The sequence below is a fragment of the Betta splendens genome, chromosome 22 (assembly GCF_900634795.4).
Source record: "Betta splendens chromosome 22, fBetSpl5.4, whole genome shotgun sequence".
In the NCBI taxonomy this organism is placed as follows: Eukaryota; Metazoa; Chordata; class Actinopteri; order Anabantiformes; family Osphronemidae; genus Betta; species Betta splendens.
This window is the reverse complement of record NC_040900.2, coordinates 8,334,709-8,359,011: the sequence shown is the minus strand read 5'-3', so window position 1 is coordinate 8,359,011 and position 24,303 is coordinate 8,334,709. Positions and strand designations below refer to the sequence as shown.

At 45.2% G+C, this 24,303-nt stretch overlaps 2 protein-coding genes, 1 long non-coding RNA gene and 1 other non-coding gene across 6 annotated transcripts in view; all 4 read left to right on the top strand.

Moving 5' to 3' along the window:
• Positions 1 to 1,270: 1,270 nt before the first annotated feature.
• Positions 1,271 to 21,291, top strand: frmd6 (FERM domain containing 6). 3 transcript variants are annotated; one of them, XM_029139364.2, is made up of 14 exons: positions 1,271 to 1,447; positions 7,619 to 7,923; positions 8,080 to 8,170; positions 9,186 to 9,265; positions 9,761 to 9,837; positions 9,939 to 10,125; positions 10,938 to 11,093; positions 11,180 to 11,245; positions 11,453 to 11,521; positions 17,165 to 17,339; positions 17,418 to 17,726; positions 17,818 to 17,949; positions 18,119 to 18,210; positions 18,480 to 21,291. In XM_029139364.2, the coding sequence occupies exons 2-14, from the start codon at positions 7,825 to 7,827 to the stop codon at positions 18,768 to 18,770; spliced, it is 1,824 nt and encodes a 607-aa protein (XP_028995197.1). In that variant the 5' UTR covers positions 1,271 to 1,447; positions 7,619 to 7,824; the 3' UTR covers positions 18,771 to 21,291. The 3 variants fall into 3 exon arrangements, with proteins under 3 accessions (XP_028995197.1, XP_028995198.1, XP_055361959.1); XM_029139365.3 differs by lacking the exon at positions 1,271 to 1,447 and adding an exon at positions 2,716 to 3,160; XM_055505984.1 differs by lacking the exon at positions 1,271 to 1,447 and adding an exon at positions 4,173 to 4,266.
• Positions 13,682 to 15,686, top strand: LOC129603641 (uncharacterized). The gene is made up of 2 exons (XR_008693734.1): positions 13,682 to 14,422; positions 15,043 to 15,686. It is a non-coding gene; the product is annotated as an uncharacterized LOC129603641 (long non-coding RNA).
• Positions 21,292 to 21,678: 387 nt separating the features above from the next.
• On the top strand, positions 21,679 to 21,750 carry trnaa-ugc (transfer RNA alanine (anticodon UGC)). Its single transcript has one exon. It is a non-coding gene; the product is annotated as a tRNA-Ala (tRNA).
• A 2,137-nt stretch (positions 21,751 to 23,887) lies between these two features.
• LOC114848695 (guanine nucleotide binding protein (G protein), gamma 2) overlaps positions 23,888 to 24,303 on the top strand; it is a 7,805-nt gene continuing 7,389 nt past the window's right edge. The window contains exon 1 of the mRNA XM_029139442.3: positions 23,888 to 24,046. The gene's annotated coding sequence lies outside the window, so the exon portion shown is untranslated. The remainder of the gene's footprint in view (positions 24,047 to 24,303) is intronic.

Genomic DNA, 24,303 nt, shown 5'->3' with positions numbered 1-24,303 from the left:
TTCATTTAGTATTAGTGTTGCAGTTCATTCTGTGCTACAGTTCAAGACTGAAATCCTCCGGCTGGAGCGAAAGCGTCTCGTTTCGTCCTCGCGGGGAGCCGCGTGTGCCACAAAGGCTGTTGACGGTGACCGGAGCCCGGTGGGCGGCCGCGCGTCTCCCCTGGGGAGGCAGACACACAGAGGGGGTTATTTCAATTAGTCAGATAGTGCCGCGACAAAAAGCCCAACCTGCTCCCTGCCGCACCTCCAGCTCGGCCGGAGAAAACTAATCAAATCAAGACGGGGACGACGCAGACGCTATAAACCACATATAAACCATGCTGCTCAGTAGGTGTGTTGCATCAATATATTGTAGATTTGAGGTTTTGTGGCTGACCAATTCAACACATGGCATTAGTATTTACAGAAATAAGGCCCTTATGTGGAGGTAATGCTGTTTGTTGTGCACAGGTCTCTTTCTGAAGTCACTTCAAAGCCATTTACAATCTGGTCCAGAGGGGCTCAGCTCGGCTCGACCAGGATCCCTTCTGCGCCCCTTTTCATGTTCGGTACTCCATCTCCCTTTCTGACACGTAGTTAGACCAGAGTCTGGCCCCCGAGCACTAATTACAGGTCACCGTGTCAACTGAGAGGGGCTCTCCCTGCTTTAACACAGGAGGATCTGATAAGTCATTCGTCTTAATAAACATGGAGGGGAGGTATGTGCTAACCCGGTGTGACCCTGACATTAACTGCCCAGAATGAGTTTGTCATTATAATATTTTAGTTTTATAATGTAATTCTGTTTTACACTTCGAAAACGACAAAATTCATTGATCCCAACGATTTATTATAGGAGTTCTAGGATTTCCATGGCGATGAAAGGCGAGTGAAAGCAAACCAGCTGCACATTGTATAAAAATAATCGACAGTTTTTCTGAGCAGGCTTTTATTACATACAGTCGACGCCGTTACTATTTCTCCCCGCCGCGACTTCCAAAATTAATGCGACAGAGTTCCCGTCGAGGAGCAGTGGAATGAGAGGCAGCCGTGGGCGATACCAAGTCGGATGTCCCGGGGGGGGGGGGCTGCGAAGACCGCGGCGATCCTCCACATTATCACGTCGTGTATCAACAAACATAACTATAACAAGCTATATGATCGACCTTATTGATTATCACTCAATTGATATACTGTGGCAGCTGTGGCAGTTTCGCTGATTTGGAGGGTTGTGACATCCGGTCCCCTCCGTTAACCCCCCCCCCCCGGCGTATTCCGACGAACCGTCCCGGCCGCGGCAGAATGTGGCTGTGGACGTCGAGGACGCCAGAACGGGCGAGCGGAGTCTTCCCCGAAACTTCTCGAGGTCTTTACAAATTGGATTTCGCTGTTTGTTCCGACAACACACTTTGACCCGGTTGGAATATAACTGTTACAAGGAATAGGGTGTTTTTTTTCCCGCGGGAAGGTGAGTTGTGCATATTCCTGGATGCTTTGAATTCCTCTAACCGCTCTCACTCCTCGCTGGGAATTTTAACGGTTAAGAACCGTGTGACGTAATTCCAGCAAATCGTATACGCTTTAAAAGTAATTCGCTGTTTTCTGATATATTGACCCACACAGGTCGACTTGCCCTTTTATTTAGAACTTTAAAGCAGTTAAAGGAAAGCTGGGAAAAGCCAAGTTGGGCTGTTTCTGGCTTCGCCCGTGAAGATGCTGCCGTGTTTACAGGGAATGTTGTCACCAAGTTTTTGTGTGGTCGAGTCGTTTTGTGTTTTTAAAGCAGACTCGTATAACAACTCCAACAAGATAAAACACACATAAAGTGAATTATTGGTTTAGAGTTGGTTTTCTGTCCTTTGTACTGGACTTAAGCTGATGTCGGAGGTGGTGTCGCTGCACATCGCGGTTCACCTTCTGTCGCTCCTGTAACACGAAACGACGCATTCTTCGGCAGGAACACGGAGAACTGCTCCATTGTTACTGTCGCGTAATTACTGTCACCGCTGTCCAGCTGGAGCGGGCTCTGTTTAACATTACTGGGGCCTCGCGCGTTTTCCCCCAGATTCACCCCACGGGGCGAGCGAAGGCTGCTGTGAGTTTGATGCTTTGCTCAAGGGCTCTTTTCCCGTGAAGACGCACCGCCAGCTGGACCTGGGTCCTGTCGTCGTGCCGTTTTCCTTTCCTGATCCGTCAGCACGGCTTCCTCTGCCAGAGCGTAATGAGGTTATTAATGTAATGCAATAAACTATTTCACAATGCACAGACGTTGCACAATGTTGTTCGGTGCGTTGCTGAGACTTTACCAATCGCATCAACACTATTGGCTCTGCAGACAGGAGCTCACTCAGGCAGGGGATCCCCTGCCAGAAGCAGGTAGTCAGGCACCTGGTGAGGTCTGCGGGGAGCCGTGCCGTCATGGTGTTGGCCTGGTGGGGTCAGAGGTCAGCGAGCACGGGTGGGAGTGATGCTGCAGGTGGCGTCTGCGCAGGAAGAGAGGAAACCAAAAAGGAAACGTGTGGACAAAGGAGTTTGGTGTGTGACTCATTTTTAGATGAGTCTGTAGAAACTATGGGGTGTCCCAAGATTGCAAGACCCCCCCCCACACACACACTTCTAATTAATCTTTGTGCATTGCCACACATCTGACAAGGTTTGTCACACACTGTAAACGTCGGGTTCAGTGTTTCCCTGAATTTCTCGGCGATCTTTAACCGCTTTAACCTCAGCACTGGGAGCTCGACTGAATCCTTAGCCCTAGGGCTGCCTTTCCCTCACGTCAGAGCTCCGCCGTGAATACAAACAATGTCTGTGCGAAGCAGGCAGGAGGAAAGTGTGTGTGGAGCCGTGTGCAGGTGGCCATAACGCAACCTGCCGTGAGCGTTGGATGGAACCGGTCCTTGACGGTGCCGGTTCTCCCAGGAACCCTGGCTTCTGCTCATACTCTGTCGGTCTCAGCTGGTTCATGAAGCACTTTCTCCTGGATTATTGCCCGGGCTGGTTTTAGCCTTGTTGGTAGACGATGTGTTGCAATAGGGACTATATATATTGAGTCTCAGCGTAACTGAAGAATGAGAGTGCCACAGGTACACAAGAAAGGATGAGATTACTGTTATTACCATAAAGGAGGGGAATTCAATCTCCTAGCATCCTGCTGCATCTTATCTCCACTCTGTCTGAGGTATGTGAGTATATGCATTATATGTAAGTTATGCAGGTGTGTTGATATCAGTGCTTTCTAGCCCAAGAAGTGCAATCCTGTAATCCTGAAATCCCATTTTACACTTATAATTCTGTTTTATATGAAAAAAAATATAAATACTTTTTATAATATGTATATAACTGTATATAACTTTTAGTGTATGTAGTGCTCTTTGCTTTACCTGACAATAAAACACTCCTCTGTTTTCTGACTATCTGTAGAAGACACCATGAACTCGGCATTGAATTGTAAACCTGAAAATCACAGCAAAACAAAACTGTTGTGTTTATTTTGCCTGACTCCTCATATTCCCGTGGCTCTTACGCTAAACAGGCAAAAGCGAGAAATAGGTCAGTTTCTCCCCCGTTCGTCTTCCTCTTCCTTGGATTGTGTTCTCCCCCCTGCTTACACGGCCTCTTTAGTGAAGGTTGAGTCCATTCAAGGAAGTGAACCAGAGAGATTTAACCTTCCGTCAGCCCCTGAGGATATTATCAGCTTATCTCACAGGCGTCTAACTACAAACCCCAGTGTTTTCTGTGGAATGGTTGGTGGATTTGTTTGATTAGCCGGTTTAGTGACATACTTGCTGCCCAGGTTCAGACCGTTGCTCCAAACCTTTTCCTTGACATAGAACTGGCATACTGGCCTACTTCTGTCTTTTGACTCCCCTCAGGTGTGACAGTGTCAACAAAAGAGGAGACAATCATGTTGCAAAGGCAGCAAAGGAAACCAGATCATCTGTAGCAGCTCTACTCTCTTTTCATTCTGTCAAAACAGAAAATCTACACTTGACACGAAACAAGAGCGTTTTGTATTTATTATTGTCCCAGTTCACTCTTGAAAGTCCTCCTGCTCTATTTGCAGCGCTCGTAATGGCCGGGTCGCCGTCTCCGCGGCGCGTTGCGTTGCCGTTGCTGGTTTTGTGGGTTACTCATGCACAGCTCAAACCTGAATGCTGGGCGGGGAGGGAAGGGAGCGACTGCTGCTCTGTTGAAACACGTCTGGCAGGTTGAGATGTGTGAGCGTGTGTGTTCACGAACACATGGAAGCCAGATGTAGTGGAGGTTGAAGTCTTTTCCATACAGGTAACCCAGCTCAAGTTCCTCATTTGCTCAGAGAACTGCAGAAACTTTGCTTGTCTTTCTGTTGCTTCTTTTTCTCGTTTCCAGACCAGTAATGTGTCATACTGGTTTAAGATAAGCAAACGTTTTCACACTGGACTAATGAGTTGAGAATTTATTGTGAATCAAGCAGTAGTAAAGGTTTCCACTCGTACATTTAACCTTTTTTTCCACAAAGCCTTTGCCAAGAATCTGCAGTGACAAATCTTAGCACATCACAATGCTTTGTGTTGATAACTGGTACCACAGGTCTTGGCCAACGAATGGCCCCACCAGTGCATTGCGAGGCTGGTGTGTAGGTGGTAATGGCTGTCGCTGTCGGTGGTGTCTTCGCTATGAAGGGAAATGATTTCTGAAGTAGACCTCTTTCTTTCTGAACAAATGATGCAAAGCTACTCACATTTAATATTTGACATTGCCTTCCAGGGTTGTTCTGCAGTGGCATTAAATAATGTGCAGTAAATGTTGTGCCTGCATTACGTCTGTGAGTAGTACTCTGCCATTTATCTGTCATTTACTTTTAACATACAAACTAGAGCAAAATAGCAAACATGTAGACTGTACTTTGTGTGGCAGAGTCTGTTTACCGGAGCTGGTGCTGTCTTTGTTGTGAACAAATACAATAATTCAGCTCCCACATTCAGCTAAGTTGTTTAAGCCTGATTTAGCTTCCCAGATGTTTATTTGACTTTGGCGCCAGAGACTGTTTACCCTCCCAAAATCTGTCAACAAATCTGCCAATTGATCTTATAGCGAGTGGATCCTGGGAATCAAACAGTGTCCTCCCTCTGCCTGAGATGAACCTAAAGTCTAAAAACAGGCTCAGAGGTGATTCAGGTGTTTGTGGAGGAACCACTAAGCATGGTTCAAGACTATTAATATCAACAAGTGCCTTCGATATGTGTTTATAGTGTCTACGCTATGCAGACAGAAGTGAAACACAAACATATACAAGACACACAAGCCTGTTTCCAGCACAAAATAACAGCTACTTCTTGGCATCGGGACAAGCCAGCATCCAAAATAGATGTTTGGATGATCCAGATTGAGCGGTTTTGGTGGTAAAGTGTGTTGGCTGCTCACGTGATTCTTCCTGTTTACTGGGCTCCTCCCTGGTGCATCAGGGCATTAAACACAGGAGGGTTGGTCTGAACTGTGAAGGCTGATGTCATCCTGCTACCAGTGTGACTTAGAGCCGCTCATCAGCTGAACAAACACACCTTCAATGTCCAGTTTGTGCTCTCATGTAGTCCAAGGCACTATTTATAAATGCCGTGTCCTTTGAGGGGAAGCTAAAAAACTCTAGTGTACACCATCCGTACTGTATATACCCTGCACAGGTTATTTTTAGCTCTCTATCAAGATAAATGTCAAAAAATATAAATACAGAGCTAAAAGACTGCTTCTGTGAACTGATTTATCAGTTCGTCCTGAATGATCGCGTCATAGGACAGTGAGATGAGTTGACTTTTCCGTTCACGTCTCTCAGTTCAAGTCAGACAGGTCCCTGATCGCGTGCGTCGGAGGATGCTGTCCGAGGACGCGCGGGGGTCGACGGCGGCGCAGCTTGTTGCGAGCATCAGGAATCAAAGGCGGCCGTTGCTGGAATGAGAAGCAGATGTTAGCCCGGAATTCTCCTGACTGCAGCACTTTCTCCTTCGAGCACTGCCTCACCGTCTCCCTCCCTCCTGCTCCCCCTTGCTTCGTACATCTCCACTCTTCCTCCCCCCTTTTCTTTTATTACGCTTTGACACATTCTCTACCTGAAGCTATTCTTGAATCAGCGTGGCGACAGCCTCCATCAGCAGGTCTGTTTCTCTGAATCAAACATGAGGAACTTTTTCTGACTCTGGACCCACAGGTACTCCAGCCCTCTGAAGTCACTGAGCGGGGGACAAATGAGGAAGGGAGGTATGCTTGTGACAGAGGCCCTCTCTGTCTGTAGCCCAGTGTGGGATTTGGGACCGTGCCTGACTCCGAGCTTTGCCACGTTGACAGAATCCCTGTTTTCGTCTGAGAGGCAGGAGGAAGCTCAGTTGGCTGCTCTTTGTGCATGTGTTGCTTTAGTTGCTCTTTAGTATTGCATCACACGTTGCACAGCAGTGAATAGATGGAAAGCTGCAGTAATTTCATTATCCAGCACTTTCATCCCTCGCGCTGTGTTCAAGGCAGAGAGCGTGTTAGAGAATCTGCCCTTTAACTTCTTTAACTGGTGTCCAGACATGACTCAATGGGGGTTTCTGATTGTTGCACCTGAGCTAACGTCACGGCACACGGCAGTGTGTGTGTGCAGCGTTTGCGGGTAGATCCCGCGTACACGTGTACCTTTTGTCTGCGCGTACGTCGCGGCCTGTGTGCGGTGCAGCAGCAGCGTGTTTAGCCGAGGTCAGCAGCAGAGCAGGGAGCAGGATCCCAGTTGTGGCTCATCTACAGACTCTGCTGAGCCGCCAGTTTCCTGCCACGCTGCACATCCAATCACCAGCTTTAACGACAGCTGATGTGTGTGTATTTATGGCCCACAATGGTCTCACAAGAGCTAGACGTTGAGTCTGAAAAGCATGCTCATGCTGAACTACCAGTTTATTATGTACTTTCACCACCTAAGGGTTCACTCCTTCTCTGTGCTGTAAATAAACCCTGAATTCCTTGACTACATCTTTTAAAATGCTAATATTTTTTCACACTCTAATGCAAGCCTATGTATCCTCCACCCTCCTCTCTGTTTGTAATGACAACATGGCTTTGAGGTAAGGGCCTTTAAACAGGAAGAGCTGATCATTTGCACTGATTGTCCTTTAACTTGCTTTTGTTTGCTCTGTGATTTTTCACACCCTCTCACTGCTGTGAGCTACTGCAGCTCTCAGGACAACTGGTTCACAATGCTACAATTTCCAAATCTAGTCATTGAGATGTTAAAGGAAACGCTTGCATTACTCTTTAGATGCTTCAAGCCATGTCAACATAGACATGACTAGTTTTGATGCACTTAAAATCTAAGTCTGTGTTTGCCATGAATCACTCAGTGTCAGTTTCATGCCATCATTACATTTCACTAGTTTCTATCCAGAGTCACTGACATTACCTTCTACTGGTGTCATATCCATATAGAGGAAAGCTGCTTCCTATTTAGTATGTCTATTACTCATTTCCACATATCCTGTTAGACACTTTAACTGCTTAATTAGATCTTTAAACAAATCATTTTAATGTCGACCCTCTGTGCACCATAAAACCCTGCTTTATAATCCACCCCCTCGCATCCAGCAGCACAGTGCACTAATACGAAGTCATCTCCCCCTCTGTTGTGTCTCCACAGTGGCAGACTGCCGCTCGCGTCCCCATGCCCTGCCTTGTGAGTGCTGCTCGGCCCCGTGAGCCCAAAAGTTCTGCTGCGTCTGCGCTCAGGCTCCGGCTGAAGCAGGGATAGAACAACGAGACCTGTGCCTGTGGTGGTGGAAGCAGGCCGTCCGAAGGGCCCAGAGGCCCGCTAGCAGGGGCCCGTCCTGTCCCGTCTACACGAAGATGAACAGACTGAACTTCCAAAACAACAAAACCATGCAGGACCGCCGCTCTGTCTGTGTCTTTCTGCCCAACGATGACACTCTCAATATCATAATCAATGTGAGTTAGTAAAAAATTGCATTGGATTCTAGGCAGCTGCTGTTTAGCTTCTGATGTTCTTTTTTACGACATTATAAGGTTAATAGCATATTAGCACCCTCACAGCTTATGCATGAGCACTAATTGGGTCTCCTTTGTCTCTTATCTTCCCCCCAGGTGAAGAGTTTGTGCCAGGAACTGTTAGTCCAGGTGTGCGACCTCCTCAGACTGAAGGACTGTCACCTGTTTGGACTCAGCGTTATTCAGAGTAAGAATTCTCGTTTCCTGAATTAGCTATGAAACAAAACACATACAACCTCTGCTTGTGATGTTACTGGTACTACTTACTAAAACATCCCAATGGTGTGTGGAAGGTTTTCACAGCAAAGCTATGTAAAAACCAGCCAGTGACTGGAATGTGCCCTGAGCGTAACATCTCGCACCTGTCTGTCATGACGGTCCCCCGTGAGCCAGCCTCCACTGCGCAGTGCTCTAATGTTGTTTTTACTGTGAGGAGGCTCGTGAGGGTCACACAGACAGAATGAGTCATCGCGTCTGTCACATGGCCGTAGCAGACAGAGGGCGACAGCAACTGCAAAAGAGCAAATGAATCGCCAAGACGGAGTTTTGAGACAGCTGCCGTCCAGATGAGCCAGTGGAGGCCCAGCAGGCCAGCTGAGCAGGAGCCAAGGGGTCTGATCACGGGACATTCCTAAAGTGCTTGGCTCAACAGCGTGAAATCCCCACAGCAAACAGAGGCCACCCACTCCCCATGTGTCACCCATTGTCACCCACACCTGGGTCCACATATATGTGTTCACTGGAAGAATGTGCCTGCACCAGTAGGATCTCAAAAACCATTTCTAGACGTAGAGTTTAAGGTTGTGCTGCAAACATGCTGTTTGACACAAACGTCTGCAGTACACCACATACTGGCACTTTCCACACTGTCATGGTGCATTAACCCATACAGGCTTTTGCTTGACTTGCACATTTCTGACTCATGACGGACCAGTAAGACATGCAGGATTTTGTAAAAGAGGCTGTTAGTCCTATCTGAGAGTGGTAAATGCATTAAGGGCTGCTGCTGACGCTACCCTGCAATGTCTGTTTTGACAAACTGCTTTGAATCTAAAATTAATGATGTCTGATGCTCGTTTCGGAGATTTCATAAAAAATATGCATTGACGTTCTGTCAGAGGGGTTTTGTCCCGCTCTTCCATATATTGATGACAAATAGAAACAGTGTGAGTGCTAAACCCGTCTCTCTCCTCCTCTGACAGATAATGAGCACATCTATATGGAGCTGGATCAAAAACTGTCCAAATACTGCCCCAAAGAATGGAAGCGGGAAGCCAGTAAGGTAAGACGTGATATCCAGGGTGATAGGCTTTATTCGCTTCGGAGCTGCGTACTTCAGTTTTGGCAAATATACATCACATAATCATTATACATAATACAGTTGAACATGCAGTGTATGTTCTGTATACACCTTTAAAGTACTGAGCCACACCTTGTAATCTCACTGGAGCAGCCCAGGAAGTCACTGCATCTTGCTGTTGTTCACCTGTCACATGCCAGAAAACCACAAACGATAGTTTTTATGTTCATCTCTGTGTGTAGAAGACCTGTTTATTGCCTTTAAAAGGAGAGCTAGTCATCTGCCGTCAGTCCTGATGGGTTTAACAGGAAGTGGCAGACACTCAGACTTATTTTAATAATTCAATGATTCCCACGGGGAAGCTGTTGTTGAACAGCTGCTCATAAATGATCCCACTGTAATGGGGTTCAGTAGTAGTAGACATTCACACATGGCTGGGAGAATTCAAAACACGGATTCTCTCTCTTTGTTTTCCAGGGCATTGATCAGTTCGGCCCTCCAATGATCATTCACTTCAGAGCTCAGTACTACGTTGAGAATGGGAGGTTGATCAGGTGAGTACCTGCCTTCAGCTATCAAACACCTGTAATTACCCTTAGACCACGCAGACACTAGGTAACCTCACATGCCTGTCTGGTCCCTGTCCGCCCTGCAGTGATCGAACGGCCCGGTACTACTACTACTGGCACCTAAGGAAACAGGTGCTTCTCTCCCAGTGTATCCAGAGGGAGGAGGCTTACTTCCTTCTAGCAGCCTTTGCCCTACAGGCCGACCTGGGCAACTTCAAACGGAACAAGCACCTTGGGAAGTACTTTGAGCCTGAAGCCTACTTCCCTCCATGGGTGAGTCGGTCTAACGTGTGGTCTGAACGCTCAAACTTCCATTATTTATCTGCACAGTTTTTCTTCCTGTTCCCATTAAATCACTTTTTATCCAGTTTCACTATTACAGTGATAGTTTGTGCCACGTCAGTGACAGAAATAGGGTTGAGTAGACAGTCAGTGTGTGTGTTAGTGCATGTGTCAGTCTGTCAGACACTGTCCTGGCCTGCAGTGTTTACAGTGCATCACGCACGTCTGTGGCGACCCACCATTAATCACAGTGAGCAAACACACAGAGACAGCTCCACATCGGAGCATGTGGGCTAATGAGAACTGGGACATGGCGTTTATTTTTGTCCCTGGAAGTGGCTCACACACTTTTTTTAATCTTGAGAAATGCTTTGGCTGACGTGACTTTTCTGACCGCCCTGCAGCCCTCCCTCTCCCACCACCTCTACCTCATTGGTTACGGCAGCCACGCCCCCCTGATTGCCCTTCACTTCCTGTCATTAGCCTCCCGCCGCCCTATCGCCTCTTGAAACCAGTCGTGACAGGAAATTGTTTGATGATGAGCGCTGCTTCACAGTAAACCGTGCACAGATTTAGGCGCTTAGGAAGCTTACTTACAGAGTCTTCAAGTGCCACATGCAGAGCTTAGTGAGTGTGTTTCTGTTTCCTGACTGGCTCACTCAGTCCCCCTGCATTGACATCTGTTTGCCCTGTGGCTGTCATCTTTGTTACCTTCACAGTCAAGCTTTGCTGCCAATCTACTGTAATGAGTTTGTACCGCTTCAGAACAGCCAAAGCTAATGTGTTCCTCTCCTCCATCTCAGGTGATTGCCAAGCGCGGCCGCGACTACATCCTGAGGCATATTCCTAACATGCACAAGGACCAGTTTGCTCTCACAGCTTCAGAGGCGCACCTCAAATACATTAAAGAGTGTGCTCAGCTTGATGATGTCACTGTCCACTACTACAGACTCTACAAGGTGAAGATACACATCCATTGCTAGTGTAAACCAGCTTCATTGGAGCCCAGAAATTTTCTCACTTACAATCGTATCTCTTTCAACAGGACAAGAAGGAAGTAGAGGCATCTCTTACGCTGGGACTGACTTTACGTGGAATCCAAATATTTCAGGTACTTTATAATTTCTTTTGATAATAATACATTTGCAGGTTTAACTGCCTAACGACAGGACAGAGCCTGGTTTCTGGTGTAAAACCTACCCAGAGCAGTAAATATTCATCATGTCGTTCTAAACCCCCTGAGTCATGTTCCTGGCTTGTTGGAAGGTATCGACATTTTGCTGATTTTGGACTCATTGTGTCTGTGCGTCTCTTGCAGAACATTGGCTCTGTAAGGCAACTGTTGTACGACTTCCCCTGGACCAACGTGGGGAAACTGGTGTTCGTGGTGAGTCAGATGCACCATCTGAATTTTCTTGTTCTCCCCCAGCGGAACATTTTTCTAGGTACCAAATCTTTCTTAGTCCTTTCAGTGATGATGCAATCCAAGCATCCCCTGGCTTAAGGTTATGTTTGCAAAAGCCTAACTCCGGTTCAGGATCATGGAAACTTTTACATAAAGCTTCTTTTCTCCACGCTGCTGTTTTATCTTAGCCCTGCAAGTCCTCTGGAACTAATCAGGGATTTAGTATGTTTTCCTTGCCTATGTGCACTCACACAGACACTGTATGGCGTATACATACATTTTTACGTAATCAGCAGCAGTCTTTCTTTCTATATCATATACGCACTTCTCGATTTGTCCATTTTGTCAAGTATGTGTCTGTGCAACGTTTGGATGACATCTTCTTATCGTTAAGCTGAGTCAACTTGTTATTAGGATTAACACTGTGGTCGGTGAATAGTCTTCTACGGGGCTTCTGCTATCGCAGCAAGACAGAGAAGCTTATATCTGCTTCAGGCTAATAATCACTGCTGTTGAGCAAAAGCATTTTTGTATAATGGACTGAACATGCTGCTTTTATAAGTGTAATCCAAGAAAAAGTTTTGCTTTGGCCTAATTGTGGGACAAACAACACACATCACACATCTGTCACACAGTTAAGCGGAAAGGCGCCCTGCTTTCCTCATTCCTTCATTTTTGGTGGTTACTTCACATCTCTTTTCTCCAGCGCTGTGAGGGTGAACCAACAGTGGCGTGGCTGTGGTTTCATTGTGGACGCGAAGGGCCTCTCCCGGCCCTGCTACACCCTTCCACTGAATAACAGGCTTTCTCCTCCACCCCACCCATAAGTCACATCATCCAGCGCCGCCGCTGCCACCGCGGCTTCAGCTCCGGCTGACCGAGCCAGCGAGCGGAGCAGGGCGGAGGGACTTACGGGTCAATAAACACCAGATGTTGTAATGCTTCTGGGGGGATTTTGAGTTTGGGCATCTTGGCTGCTTGGATGGCTATATCTCCTGTTTGGTATCAAAGGACAAAGCGGCTAGTTTACAGCTCAGTGCTAGAACAGGGTGGGATTTAGATTCTAGCACACAATTTTAGTAAACAACGTTACTATCTGGCTTTGATGAGTGTTTGGGAGTATGAGCTAATCCATCTGAGAGGGGAAATGAAGTAATCACCCCTGTGTTCAATGGCGCTGGATTGCAAAGCCAACTTTAGTTTAGTGAGCCATCCACGTTTTAGTTTTCACGCCTACTTTATCAAGTTCAAAGGATGCAGAAACATTCAAAAACAAAAATCTGCATTTCCCAATCATAATTACACCCTTGGATGTTGATGCAACGCCGTCAGATACCGGTGATTATGGTAATTACGATGTGACACGGACGTGGCACTAACCCACAGTTACCTGACTGACTTACAATGTAAAGCCAATGATTGAATGCTGACACTTTTTAAATCCATTTTTACATATTTTCTCAACACTGGTGACTAGGAGAATATGAAACCATGAGGAGGATGGTTTGAGAACGCCTCTGGGCCTAGAAATACTCACCATTTCCACTAGAGGCTCTGTCAAAGCTCTGTCAGTTAGTTTGTATGAACTAACTTCTCGAGAGCACAGCTCTGAATGCATATGATGTGCTCTATTTATGCACAGGCTTTAAACAAACATCGGTTCAGCTGTTTTCTTTAAAAATGTCCAGACAAATAACACGAAAGCTCAGTCTTGTGGTCGGAAATGTGCAGCTCTTTGCACTTTCACAAGGCTTTAAACCCACCGGTCGCTTTTAAAAGTCGAAACTCCTGCAGAATGTTTATACGTCTGTGTTGAAAACAAGCCCGCTGACACTAAAGACAGCTGTTATTGTGTCAAGGTTCTGCCAAAAGGAAAGGGAGAAAGCAAAAACCCTCCATTTTAGTTTTTCCATGTCTTCAGCCAACATGTCCTCTCCCTGGAAAAACATCAGAACGGCTCAAAGTCTTTGTTTAAAGGGCCCATATCATGCAAAATCCACTTTTTAGACATTTTGGAGCGTCCCTATGACTCTATGGGTCACATATACACACACTGAGCACGGTAGAAATGCATTTCCTGCTTTTTTCACATTTTGAAAACGTAAATTTTCTCATCCAATGAAAACAGACCACGACCTACTCTGAGGCCGTGTCCCAGTTGTCGTCACACTGGTTGAAAGTTCTCCTTGCAAATCCTGAACCACCACCCCCACAATGATCCCGAACCAAAACTGGACTTCCGCCATTTCCCCCCTCTCACTCACCGTGAACAGACCAGCACGGCAGCGCCCTAGTCCTCCCATAGAAATAGTTCGGTTCTTGGGTGTTCTAACCAACACCAAAGTCTCTTCACTTTACCAAGGGATCAACAAGTGAGGATTTGTGGGTCACTTTTATTTTTAACGGACCGGTGCCAGAAACACTGGCTCAGCATTTTATACGTATTTGCATTTCAAACGAGGGTGCGTACAATGCTGGATTTGTTTCACGGCTCCTGTTGGAAAAAAAGGATCCATTCCTACAGTCCGTCATCCACTCACTGCAGTAAGTACATGCTTGATATTTATAATGTTTTAAAATGTTAGTTTGTCCGTTTAAAATGTAGTAACCTATGTGTGAGTCAAGTTACTAGCTAGCTATGCTAACGGCTACAGCCATTCGACCGAGCCTTTCTCCCCTTCAAATGTGCTCATGTGGGCTCCTGCAGCCACACACCTGTGTGGAGAAAAGCTAATGACTAACGGCATCGAGCGGCTACAGGCAGGGAGCGGTGGGTCTAGCGTCTGTCCTTTTTCTGTAATCTCATACACCTGTGGGGAACAGCTGATCGTTATCGCCCTTCCAGCGGCGACAGACAGGAAGCGGTGGATCTAGCTCGCTGTAGTAAGTTTGTGCTTGATACTTGTGATATCTAAATATGTTAGTTGGGTCTGTTTAAAATGCAGTAACCCACATGTGAGACAAGCTAATCGCTAGCTATGCTAACGGCTACAGTGAGTCAACTGAGCCTTTGTCCCTTTCAAATGTGCTACTCTGAGTTGGTGCAACCACACACCTGTGTGGGGAACAGCTAATAGCGATGGGCCTTCGATCGGCGACAGGCAGGAAGCGGTGGATCGAGCTTTTGTCCTGTTGACGTGCTGCCGCTCCTGTTTGTGTTGCGTTAGCCGTTGGCGTGCCTTTAGGCCTTTGCACTTTAGAGCTGCAGCTGGTCGATCGCTACAAAAAGAACCTGCAGATGAACGCGGTTATGTTTGTTATTAACCCGTCCTGTCCAGCCTAAATCAACTTGTGATTTGGGGTTATGTCATTGTTCTATCAAATTCTAACATGATTAGTTGGAATGATTACTGTGTTGTGTTTCAAGCTTAGTTGCTAATTAGTCACATCTCTACAATACCTGCTGCTTATCTGGTCAGTTACCGATAGCTTGTACCATAGCCATTATATTTGTAGGACCAATACAATTTACAGTAAATGTAACAGTCTTTTCTATACTGTAGGAGGGCAAATCCCAGTTACCTACATGCAAGGAGGCTGTCAAACAGAGAAATCACTGCAGACTGTTGGTACACAGACATCTGCTGCCCAGCTCAGGAGTGAAGGTATGTAAGTTTGTATGTACCAACAGTAAGATAGGTAATAGAAGATTTTAATTGGTATATACTGTTTAGATTTTATATTTGAATTGTAACAACTGTTTATCTGTTGTTTTAGCACAGACAGGCCTGTCCTCTTGTTTGGTTTAATTTTTTGTCTGGTATTGTGTGTTCTTACATTAGAGAAGGTTTTGACCTACATAATAATGAACATTTCACTAATCTACAATTCTGATTGCACTACCTTTTGTTTTGATGAGGTGATGGTGAGGACAGCCACAGCTTCCATCTGGTAGAGGACTGCTTCCGCTCAGTCTTCCAAATAGTGATGAGAACAAGGATCACCACATCTCCCTGTTTACCCTACTTTCATGCATTTCGTCTGCAAGGCCCTGCAAAAGCTTCTCCTTCGTCCTCAAACCCCCAGACTTCTTAATTAACTCAGTAACCTATACATTGCACATTGGAGTGTGAAGGTAACAGTTTGTTCTAGCTTTGGAGTAGTGGTGTATTTTTTTGGTTTACAATAAAGTTGGCTTTAACTATTATGTATTTCACTGAACTCTGTTTCTGAAGGGAAAACACTTTATTTAGGAAATCATAGTATTGAAATTACACGTTTTTCTCTTTCTAATATGGTAAGCTATAAAGTTGAAGCGGCCATAAATAAAACGCATATAAATTATATATAAATAAAGTTAAAAAAATTCTTAATGAGTGTTGCACTCACAAAAAACACATTTTTACTCAAACGGTAAAGGAGTTATTCTACAGGTGGTCTACATCAATCATACTATGAGTGTTTTAGTGTTTTATCCATCAGGAAACTGCCTTCATCTACAACCCAAGCATGAAGAGATGGCAACTCAGATTCTTCACCCCAGGAATCCTCAGCACCAGCTCACTAGCCTCTTTACCTGTAACAACTTTAGATACAGAGACATATTACTGTCAAATTTATCATGAATGACAAAAAACATAATTAAAAGCAGTAAAAATACGTTAGGTCAATATATAATTTGAACCAATGCTTTTTGTTCCCAGGTAGGTCATGCAGTGATTGCTCTAAATATTAATGCACATTTTTTAAATAAAATTGTCAGAGCAGCAGCACAAGTAAGACAAAAACAGTGAAATGTGTAAATGTAAAATGTATTTATATTATTTCAGCTATGCTCTCAAACTTATTTATTTGTATAATGTAAGCTAAAGTAGTGTTATCTATTAACGAGAGTTTTCCAGGTAAGTCGTGTTGTGAATATTGAAGCTGCACACGCCATTTAGCATTCGCATTAGCAACCGCTAGTCGCTTTGCAAATTACATAAATCAATTAAATTGAAGTAAATGCGACATTACCAATGAGACACATCTTGCATCAGCCGAAATGTGGTGACTTCAACAGCCTCCTCTTCAGCTTCAGGGTCAGATTCGGGATCGTAGACGTATGGTTCTACTACGCTACGAACTAGCTGGCTGGCTAACGTCGTGCAGTTCTGTAGTGGGTCTTCTTCTTCTGTGGAGGATTGCGGTGGATTGCATTCTCAATGTCGCACTACTGCCACCTATTGTATCCTAACCGTGCGGTGGCTCGTATCCATGGAGCCAATTTAAAAAAAAAAACAACAACAAAAAAGGTATGCGCTTCCGCACAGAGGTGTGGTGAGCAGCTTCGCTTGCGACACGCCCAGAAAACACAGCGTTTGCTGATGGAGAGTGAAAACCACACATTGACAGGGGCAGTGTGGACGATCTAAAGGGTTTTATGGGATGAAAATTTACAGAGACCTTACTGAGACATTAAAGTCTAATATTTTTTAGAATGAAAAGCATGATATGACTCCTTTAAGTCTTTGAACAAATAAGGAACAGATCCATTAAGTGATTATTGCATTCTCTTCAGCATAGCTCATCTGATGGTTTTGACTTCTGGCACCTTGTCAAAGTTTAATATCCCGCTTTGGCTTTAAATCATCGCCTTTTGTGATCAGCATTCATGTGCCGTCTTCTCTTTTTCCACTCTCACAGGGGAAGAAGTTTGAAATCCTCCCTGACGGTCTGCCGTCGGCCCGAAAACTCATCTACTACACAGGTTGTCCAATGCGCTCTCGCCACCTGCTGCAGCTGCTCAGCAACAGCCACCGGCTCTACATGAACCTGCAGCCGGTTCTCAAACAAGTTCGTCGGCTTGAGGAAAACGAAGGTATCCGCCGGCGATTTCTTTGTCTGCAACAACACCTGATGCCTCATAAAATAATCCGCTTTGAAATGCGCCTTTCAGAGAAGAAGCAGTACAGAGAGTCGTACATCAGCGATGCTCTGGAACTGGACATAGAGCATCTGGACAAGCACTCACGAGCCAGCGGCAGCAGCGCGGGCAGCGTTTCCCATCACAAGCGCCTGTCCCGCCAGTCTACAACCAGCCACGGCAGCTCACACACCTCCGGTGTGGAAACGGACAGCTTCAGGGCATTGGGTCAGACCCCACACAGGCCTCTACGGACCTGCAGCTCATCTACAACCAGCCACGGGAGCTCACACACCTCCGGTATCGAGAGCAGTGGCAAGGAGCGGATATTAGACGATGATGGTAAAAGTAATGATTGAAATGTCGTTATAAATCAGCAGCAGCACATGTCCAGACAAGATATAAAATATCTAAGTCTAAACTAAATCTGCAGAGATTGAGATGCTGGTGGATGACCCCAAAGATTATGAAGAGCTGCACGAGATGGTTCTGGACCAGGAGCTGTGTATCCACATAACAGAGGACATGTTGACCATGTCTCCTGACCAGACAAATGGATACTCAGGTACTGGCAGCTTGGTTACAAGTTAGGTTGAGACCTGCAAATAAAATCAGTTCAGGGCAAGAGCAATACAAGATAAGCAATAGAACCCAGAAAGCTCAGTAACCGTCAGGCTGGTTCTCTTGGGCTGATGTACAGTAGTAGCTAAACCATTTGCACGTGTCTTTGCCAGGACTGATAGTGAAAGACGTCAGCTCCTCCACCTCCAGCTCCTCTGAGACTGTGGTCAAGATGATAGGACAGAGCATCGAGTCTCTGCCACAGGTAAAAGAAGTTTTTTCTCTATAATGAAATATATATTATTCATAAATATATATATATATTTTCTAGATATAGATATATGTCTTAGTTCTTTTTGCATTCCAGTACAAACTGTATTACAATCACTATGTGACAGAAGGCAAAAAAAGCCACAGTTGTTCAGTGCGACACCATTTGTTGTCTGTAGCAAGTCATGGTGATGTCGTATTCTTGATCTTGATTCTTCTCTATTTCATTAATGCTTGATGTAAATCGTTGCTCCTCACTCACAGACGTCCGGATGCAGAAAGGCCCAGTCTTCGACTGACCGGCACAGCCAGTCGCTGGACGACGTGCGGCTCCACCAGAAAGACTGCCTGCAGTGGGCGGAGCTGTGCCAGGACACCGCCCACAGCTACACGTTTGGCTGCGCTGAGGAGCTGAGCGACGGCGGCGGCTACCAGGGCCTGGCCGAGCAGCGGGCCAGCATGATCAGCGAGCAGCACCCCTTTCCCATCAAGAGAACCAACAAGTACTTTTCCCTGGATCTGACCAGCGAAGAGGTCCCGGAGTTTGTGGTGTGACAGAGCGACTCCAGGGTGACCTTTCAACTCCTCGGTGCTCAGGGAATGTGGTGAAATAGTGTTGGAGGGGCAGTTACACAGTAAATGAACACGCGTTGCTGGATGCTGGGTGAAGTTTACAACGAATCCTGGGCTCAGGAGCATACAAGCAAACGAGCATCCTTCTTTACAAACGTTTTTATTAAAAAGAGTCTCCTTCAAACTGTTTGTTAAAATCCACATTTTGTCTTGCTCTGCTTTACTGAGACATAATTAGACTGTGTGTACAAGCAGGTACATGTACAGCGAGAAGACGCATACGTGAGGAGCATTTTGGATTTTATGTGGACAAAAAGGACGAAACCACGAGCTACGAACCAAAGACCAGAAGTGAAAGAGAATGAAACCTCTGTGCAGCCATGTTAGTAACATTTTATACTTGTGATGGGAGTAGATGGCTTTGTCTTCCTCTCTTCGTCAACACCACTTTGTTTTACCTCAGCAGGAAGTGCAGTGTGCCAGCTCTCGCTCTGACTGAACTCACCCGACGTGCCTTCACCACTCTATGCACATGTCCGACCCTCACCCTGACAATCACACATCCTCTGTTTAGTCCTTTGCTAAAAAAATCCAAAGCGTTTAAAGCGCTTCGCTAATTCCCAGGCTACAAATTGCTACGGCCTCAGCAGATCCACATAGTTTCACAGACTCTTAAATAACAAAAGATTCAGATTGAACACTGATCCCTTTAGGAGGAATGAGGTCGAGTGGGTCCCAGCGTGTCCTGACTTGCAGTGAATGTGTAGCCACCAATGTTTCTCTGTAATCTAAACGTACAATGGAGGCCGGGTTGGCCGTCAGCCAGGACAAGGCCATGGAAATGCCAACGTCTTCCTTTTGATTCTTCAGACTGAGGATTTTAAACTGGATGTTGTTCATATCTCATTGGCTCAATATACCTGAAAGCTCCACACGGATTCTATTTTTGTATGAACTGTTCAGTCGAGCACGTGGGAAACGGTTACGTCTTTGTGCCATGATGTCATTCAGTATTACCGTCGAACAAACGTGACAGTATTCAGAACGTGTGATGTGTGACTCAGAACAAAAAAGAGCGGTGTCATCCATTTGATCTGTATGAGATACAAGGGAACTGAGGCTGACACGATGTGTTACAAACTGTTATTACCATTATTACTCACACCCTTATTTTATTGACGTGATTTAGGAGCGTGTTTGTCATCACACATTTTTTTAAAAAGAACAGTACAGATTAAACTCGAGCTGCAGTTTTAATCTATAAGATGTTCATTTTTTAAGTTTATTTCTGCAGTGTAACATGTTTTTCTTGCACTTCTTTAAAAACAGGTGGAAAACATTGCACACATGCCTTTATCATAACCACTTAGGCTCTTAAGTTAAGATGTGAGATCAGTGGTTGAAATATGTCTTTGAACGTTGAGATACCCGTTCAACGTGGGATGTTAAAGGGACAGCTTGTCGTCACAGGAACCTTTCTTGCTGAGAGTTGAATGAGAAGCTTGATGCGTGTTATACACTATATGTGAAGCACAAGTCAGCTTGACTTGTTGGTTTGATCTTTTAACGCTAAGCTAAGCCAACTGGCTGTTTGCTGCTGCATTTATATGTGTCATACAGAAACAAGAACGACTTTTCAACAATTTTCATTTAACGCTCATCCAACTTTTTCTACTGCTTAACGTCCAGTGTGATGTACAGATGTGATGTGGGGATGTTGAAATGCCAGTTTGCAAGCGAAAACAACAAATGTGTCAGTGGAGATGTTCTGTCACGCAGGTGAGCTTATCTGGAGGTTGAGTCAAGGCAACTGGAATTTTGTCTTGGGTTGAAATGTTTTACTCTTCATCCAAGTAGTTTCATCATTCTGATCTGACCCACCTCTCAAATACATGCCATCATCTGCATATGCAGCCAAAACAATTTTTTTTAATTTGTAAACAGCATCATCAGTTACAGCTATTTACAGAAGTTTGTGTTAATTAACCCTTTGTTTATACCTTTACAGTCTAGTAATAAAGCATCTGACCCTTTTGTACAAAATACATTTATATATTACAAAATCATACATTTGATACTGCTATGAAAGTAAAACAGTTATATTGTAGTGTTTAAACGTATAATTATTTCTATTCATTAATGAAAAAACCTCTCAAGTCATATTTTGATGGTTAATATAAGACGTTTCTTATCTTACAACAATGTTTTAAGGTACATAGCCATACAGTCGTAACCATGTCCTTCAAGTCTTCATAACGATATATCTTCTGTTGCTGACTTCATAATGTGGTCGTACTTACACTCTGTAAGGCTCTGTATGTCTGTGTCCGTAATCCTTTCTGTGAAAGGACCTCCCTTCTGGAAAAAATGAAAGATTTTTCCTAATCATATGTTTTTGTCGCCCAGTAGTAAAAGAAAATAATTTGTTTTTATGAAGTCTAGTTTGTGCCTTTTGGTACTAATGCCCACGCTATTCAATAAAAAGGTACATTTAACTGCCAAACTTCTGCTGTTGTGTGATGACTTAATGATGATCTATGATTAATATACAGGTGGTAAATAAAACACAATCGGACAAAATAAAATAGGCTTAATGCAAACCATAGTAAAAAACTACAACTATAACTGTGTTAAGAGCCACGTTCGTTAGTTTGTGCTGCCCTCTGGTGTCACGTGTTGTTATTCTGAAAACCATGTGGGCCTGAAGGTGGCAGCATTGACTGACACACGGGAAACAAAACCAAGACGTCTTTATTAGATAGGTATTAGAACAAGCCCGAATAAAGCTCTACAAATATGTAAAGACTGTTACACTTCATTAATATGTTTATATATTATTATACACAGAGAGGCAGTATCTTATATAGATAATTCGGTGAGTCGAGCACATGGGGATGTAGCTCAGTGGTAGAGCGCATGCTTTGCATGTATGAGGCCCCGGGTTCAATCCCCGGCATCTCCACAATATTTTTTTGGAATGCTATTAACCTTTACGGCTCAATTCGTTATTCTTAAATTGAAATCATTTTTTGATGATTCCTATTTTGATAAGACGACTAATTTCGTGTTTCAAGTGACATAACAAATAATCTGCACCTTCAATATGGAGCAACTCTGTTCTTTTTGTTTCACTGTCCTCTACTCAAACAATAACTAATCCAATGTCCATCATGACCACATGACACAAACTAGATACAATTTCATACATAATGTATTAGTGTAAAAAACATCAATCCTATGTTGTCAGCACAAAGAATAGTTGCAGGTAGATAAAGAGCCACAGTGTAACATACAGAAATCACTATTCTCCACCTGAGGTGACGGACAGTTCAAGACATGGACGCTTTCCCCAGCGAGCGTCACCTCTGTCCTCCGGCACAGATAATGTGCCTGTCTCTCTGCTCTCTGAGCTCCACAGCTGTACAGGAAACCATCCACCATCCACTGCCGTCGCCATGGCAACAAGAAGAGGGGGAAATCCATTCTGGCGTTGCTGTCACCACCCCCTCCTCTGTCTCCTTCCTATTGTTGTGTTGAATTAGGTGTCGCTTGCCTCAGACCATTTTCACAGGTTTGTGTTTGCATTTAAAGCAAGTTTGGTCATTGTGGGCTAAAACCAGTAATACTGTGTATATTAAAATTCTAAAAAAGGCACAGAGATTTAATCTGATCCTTTGAGACATGCTTTTATTTTCACTCCTCGTTCCCTCTTTTTCTAGAGCATTCTTGCATTTGCAGCAATTCCATACAACTCATTTCCACCCTGTGTGGGCTGGTGATGATTTGAGCCGATTGTTCGGAGATTAGGCGATGGTGTCTACAGCAGCAGTGGTGACCTCTTCCTAAATCCCATGGAGCATTGCGACGGGACAGACTGGCCTGATCGGCTCGGCTCGGCCGGCAGCAGCCTAGAGGAGCCAGATGGTCCCGAATCAAAAATGAAAATCAAGCCCCTCCCCCACCAGACGTGATGACCACACCCCCATGGGCAAACGCACATATACAGAGAAAATTCATAGAGAACCAAACAGGCCCCTTAGATCTCCTCATTTAAACCAGAGCTGTGTGATAATTCAAGGTTTACTTTCTTCTGCTTCAGAAGACGATCAGTCCAAATCAAAGGTAGATGATGGCATTTCTGTCACTAAACTGTCTAAACTGCAACAGAAACGGTAGTTTGACACGGCTGAACTCATCACGACAGCTCATGTCCTTTCAGAGTTGGATTAAGAGCCATCCATAAACCAGTTTATTAACAAGAACAGCTGCACCGACACCACAAAGTTCAGAGATGATCCCTGGGGTCGACAATAAAACATAGGAATCAGATTATGGATAAACCATCTGGATTTATCTGTGGAGGAAATGTCATGCTGTTATTATCTGCGTAATTAATAAACTGTTTAAATTGTCTGCAAGAAATAATAAAGCAGATATAACACAGAGTAATAGATGCAGGTAAGAGTTCATAATCATGATTATAAAGGACATTTTTGGGTTGTGGTGGGCTTTGCCAGTGAACAGGTTTCTGATATCTGAATCAGATAAATCATCTTAAAGACACAAACCAAGGACGGGCATTTACTGTTTACTGCGGTTTCCTTGTGACAGAGGCTTCCTGCGTTCGCCTCCACAGCATCTGTGACTCACTAATTCTCCGTCTTCCTTATTCTTCTTCCTCAGTCTCTCCCTGGATGTGGCCGGTTACTGTGAGTCTCTCGGAGAATAACACGTGCGCGAATGGGGCCGAGGAAAGTGTGATTCACAGAAAACATGACTGTGGGCTCACGGAGGAATGGGTTCAAACGGGCACAAGATGTGTATACTGTACAGACACACTGAACAGGACTAAAAATGAGCATCTAGGAAGTGTACAAAGATACTGATTTGCATAGAAATGCAGCCGGTCCAGACTGTCAGCTGTCTCACATGCATGTGTTTACTGTAGGTGTTTATACAGACAGTCCAGGGTTTTCCTGTGGACCTGTGGGAGATGCTGGGACTGTGCACTGATAGCAGCGAGGAGAAGAACGAGGGAGGAGGAGGAGGAGGAGGAGGAGACGGGCAGCTTCTTGAAGGGTGGAGACTGGGAGCAGCGGCGAGGAGGGAGGCGGGGGGAGAGGCACACAGAGGGAGGAGTGTGTGGCTTTTACTCGCCTGCGTTCAGTGTGTGACGGACAGAGAGCCGTGCGGAGACTCCTCCACGGGACTGGATGCGCGCGGCCTCGCAGGGGGAGATCGCCCAAACACACACGACGGTAGGCTCTCGGGGGGCGCGCTTGATTTGGGGGGCGCACGTGGGAGGTATTTATTGGCATCTGGGTTAATCACACCCGAAGCAGGGTGTGTTCCGAGGGGGGGGGGTCGTGTCCACGCTGTGGTTTTGTCAGAGCTTGAGGCGCGAGATTGATGCTGCTGCCTGGTTTACATCATGGAATCCCCTCCTCCCTCTAAGATTTCTATAAACCACCTCTCCGGCGTGAGCTGCTGCTTTATTTTTCCCATCTGCTCCCTC

Coding starts and splice junctions, on each gene's coding strand:
- frmd6 (XM_029139364.2), top strand. CDS start 7,825: ATGAACAGACTGAACTTCCAAAACAACAAAACCATGCAGGACCGCCGC. Junction 10,126..10,937: donor AAGCCTACTTCCCTCCATGG/GTGAGTCGGTCT, acceptor CCTCCATCTCAG/GTGATTGCCAAGCGCGGCCG. Junction 11,246..11,452: donor GTGGAATCCAAATATTTCAG/GTACTTTATAAT, acceptor CGTCTCTTGCAG/AACATTGGCTCTGTAAGGCA.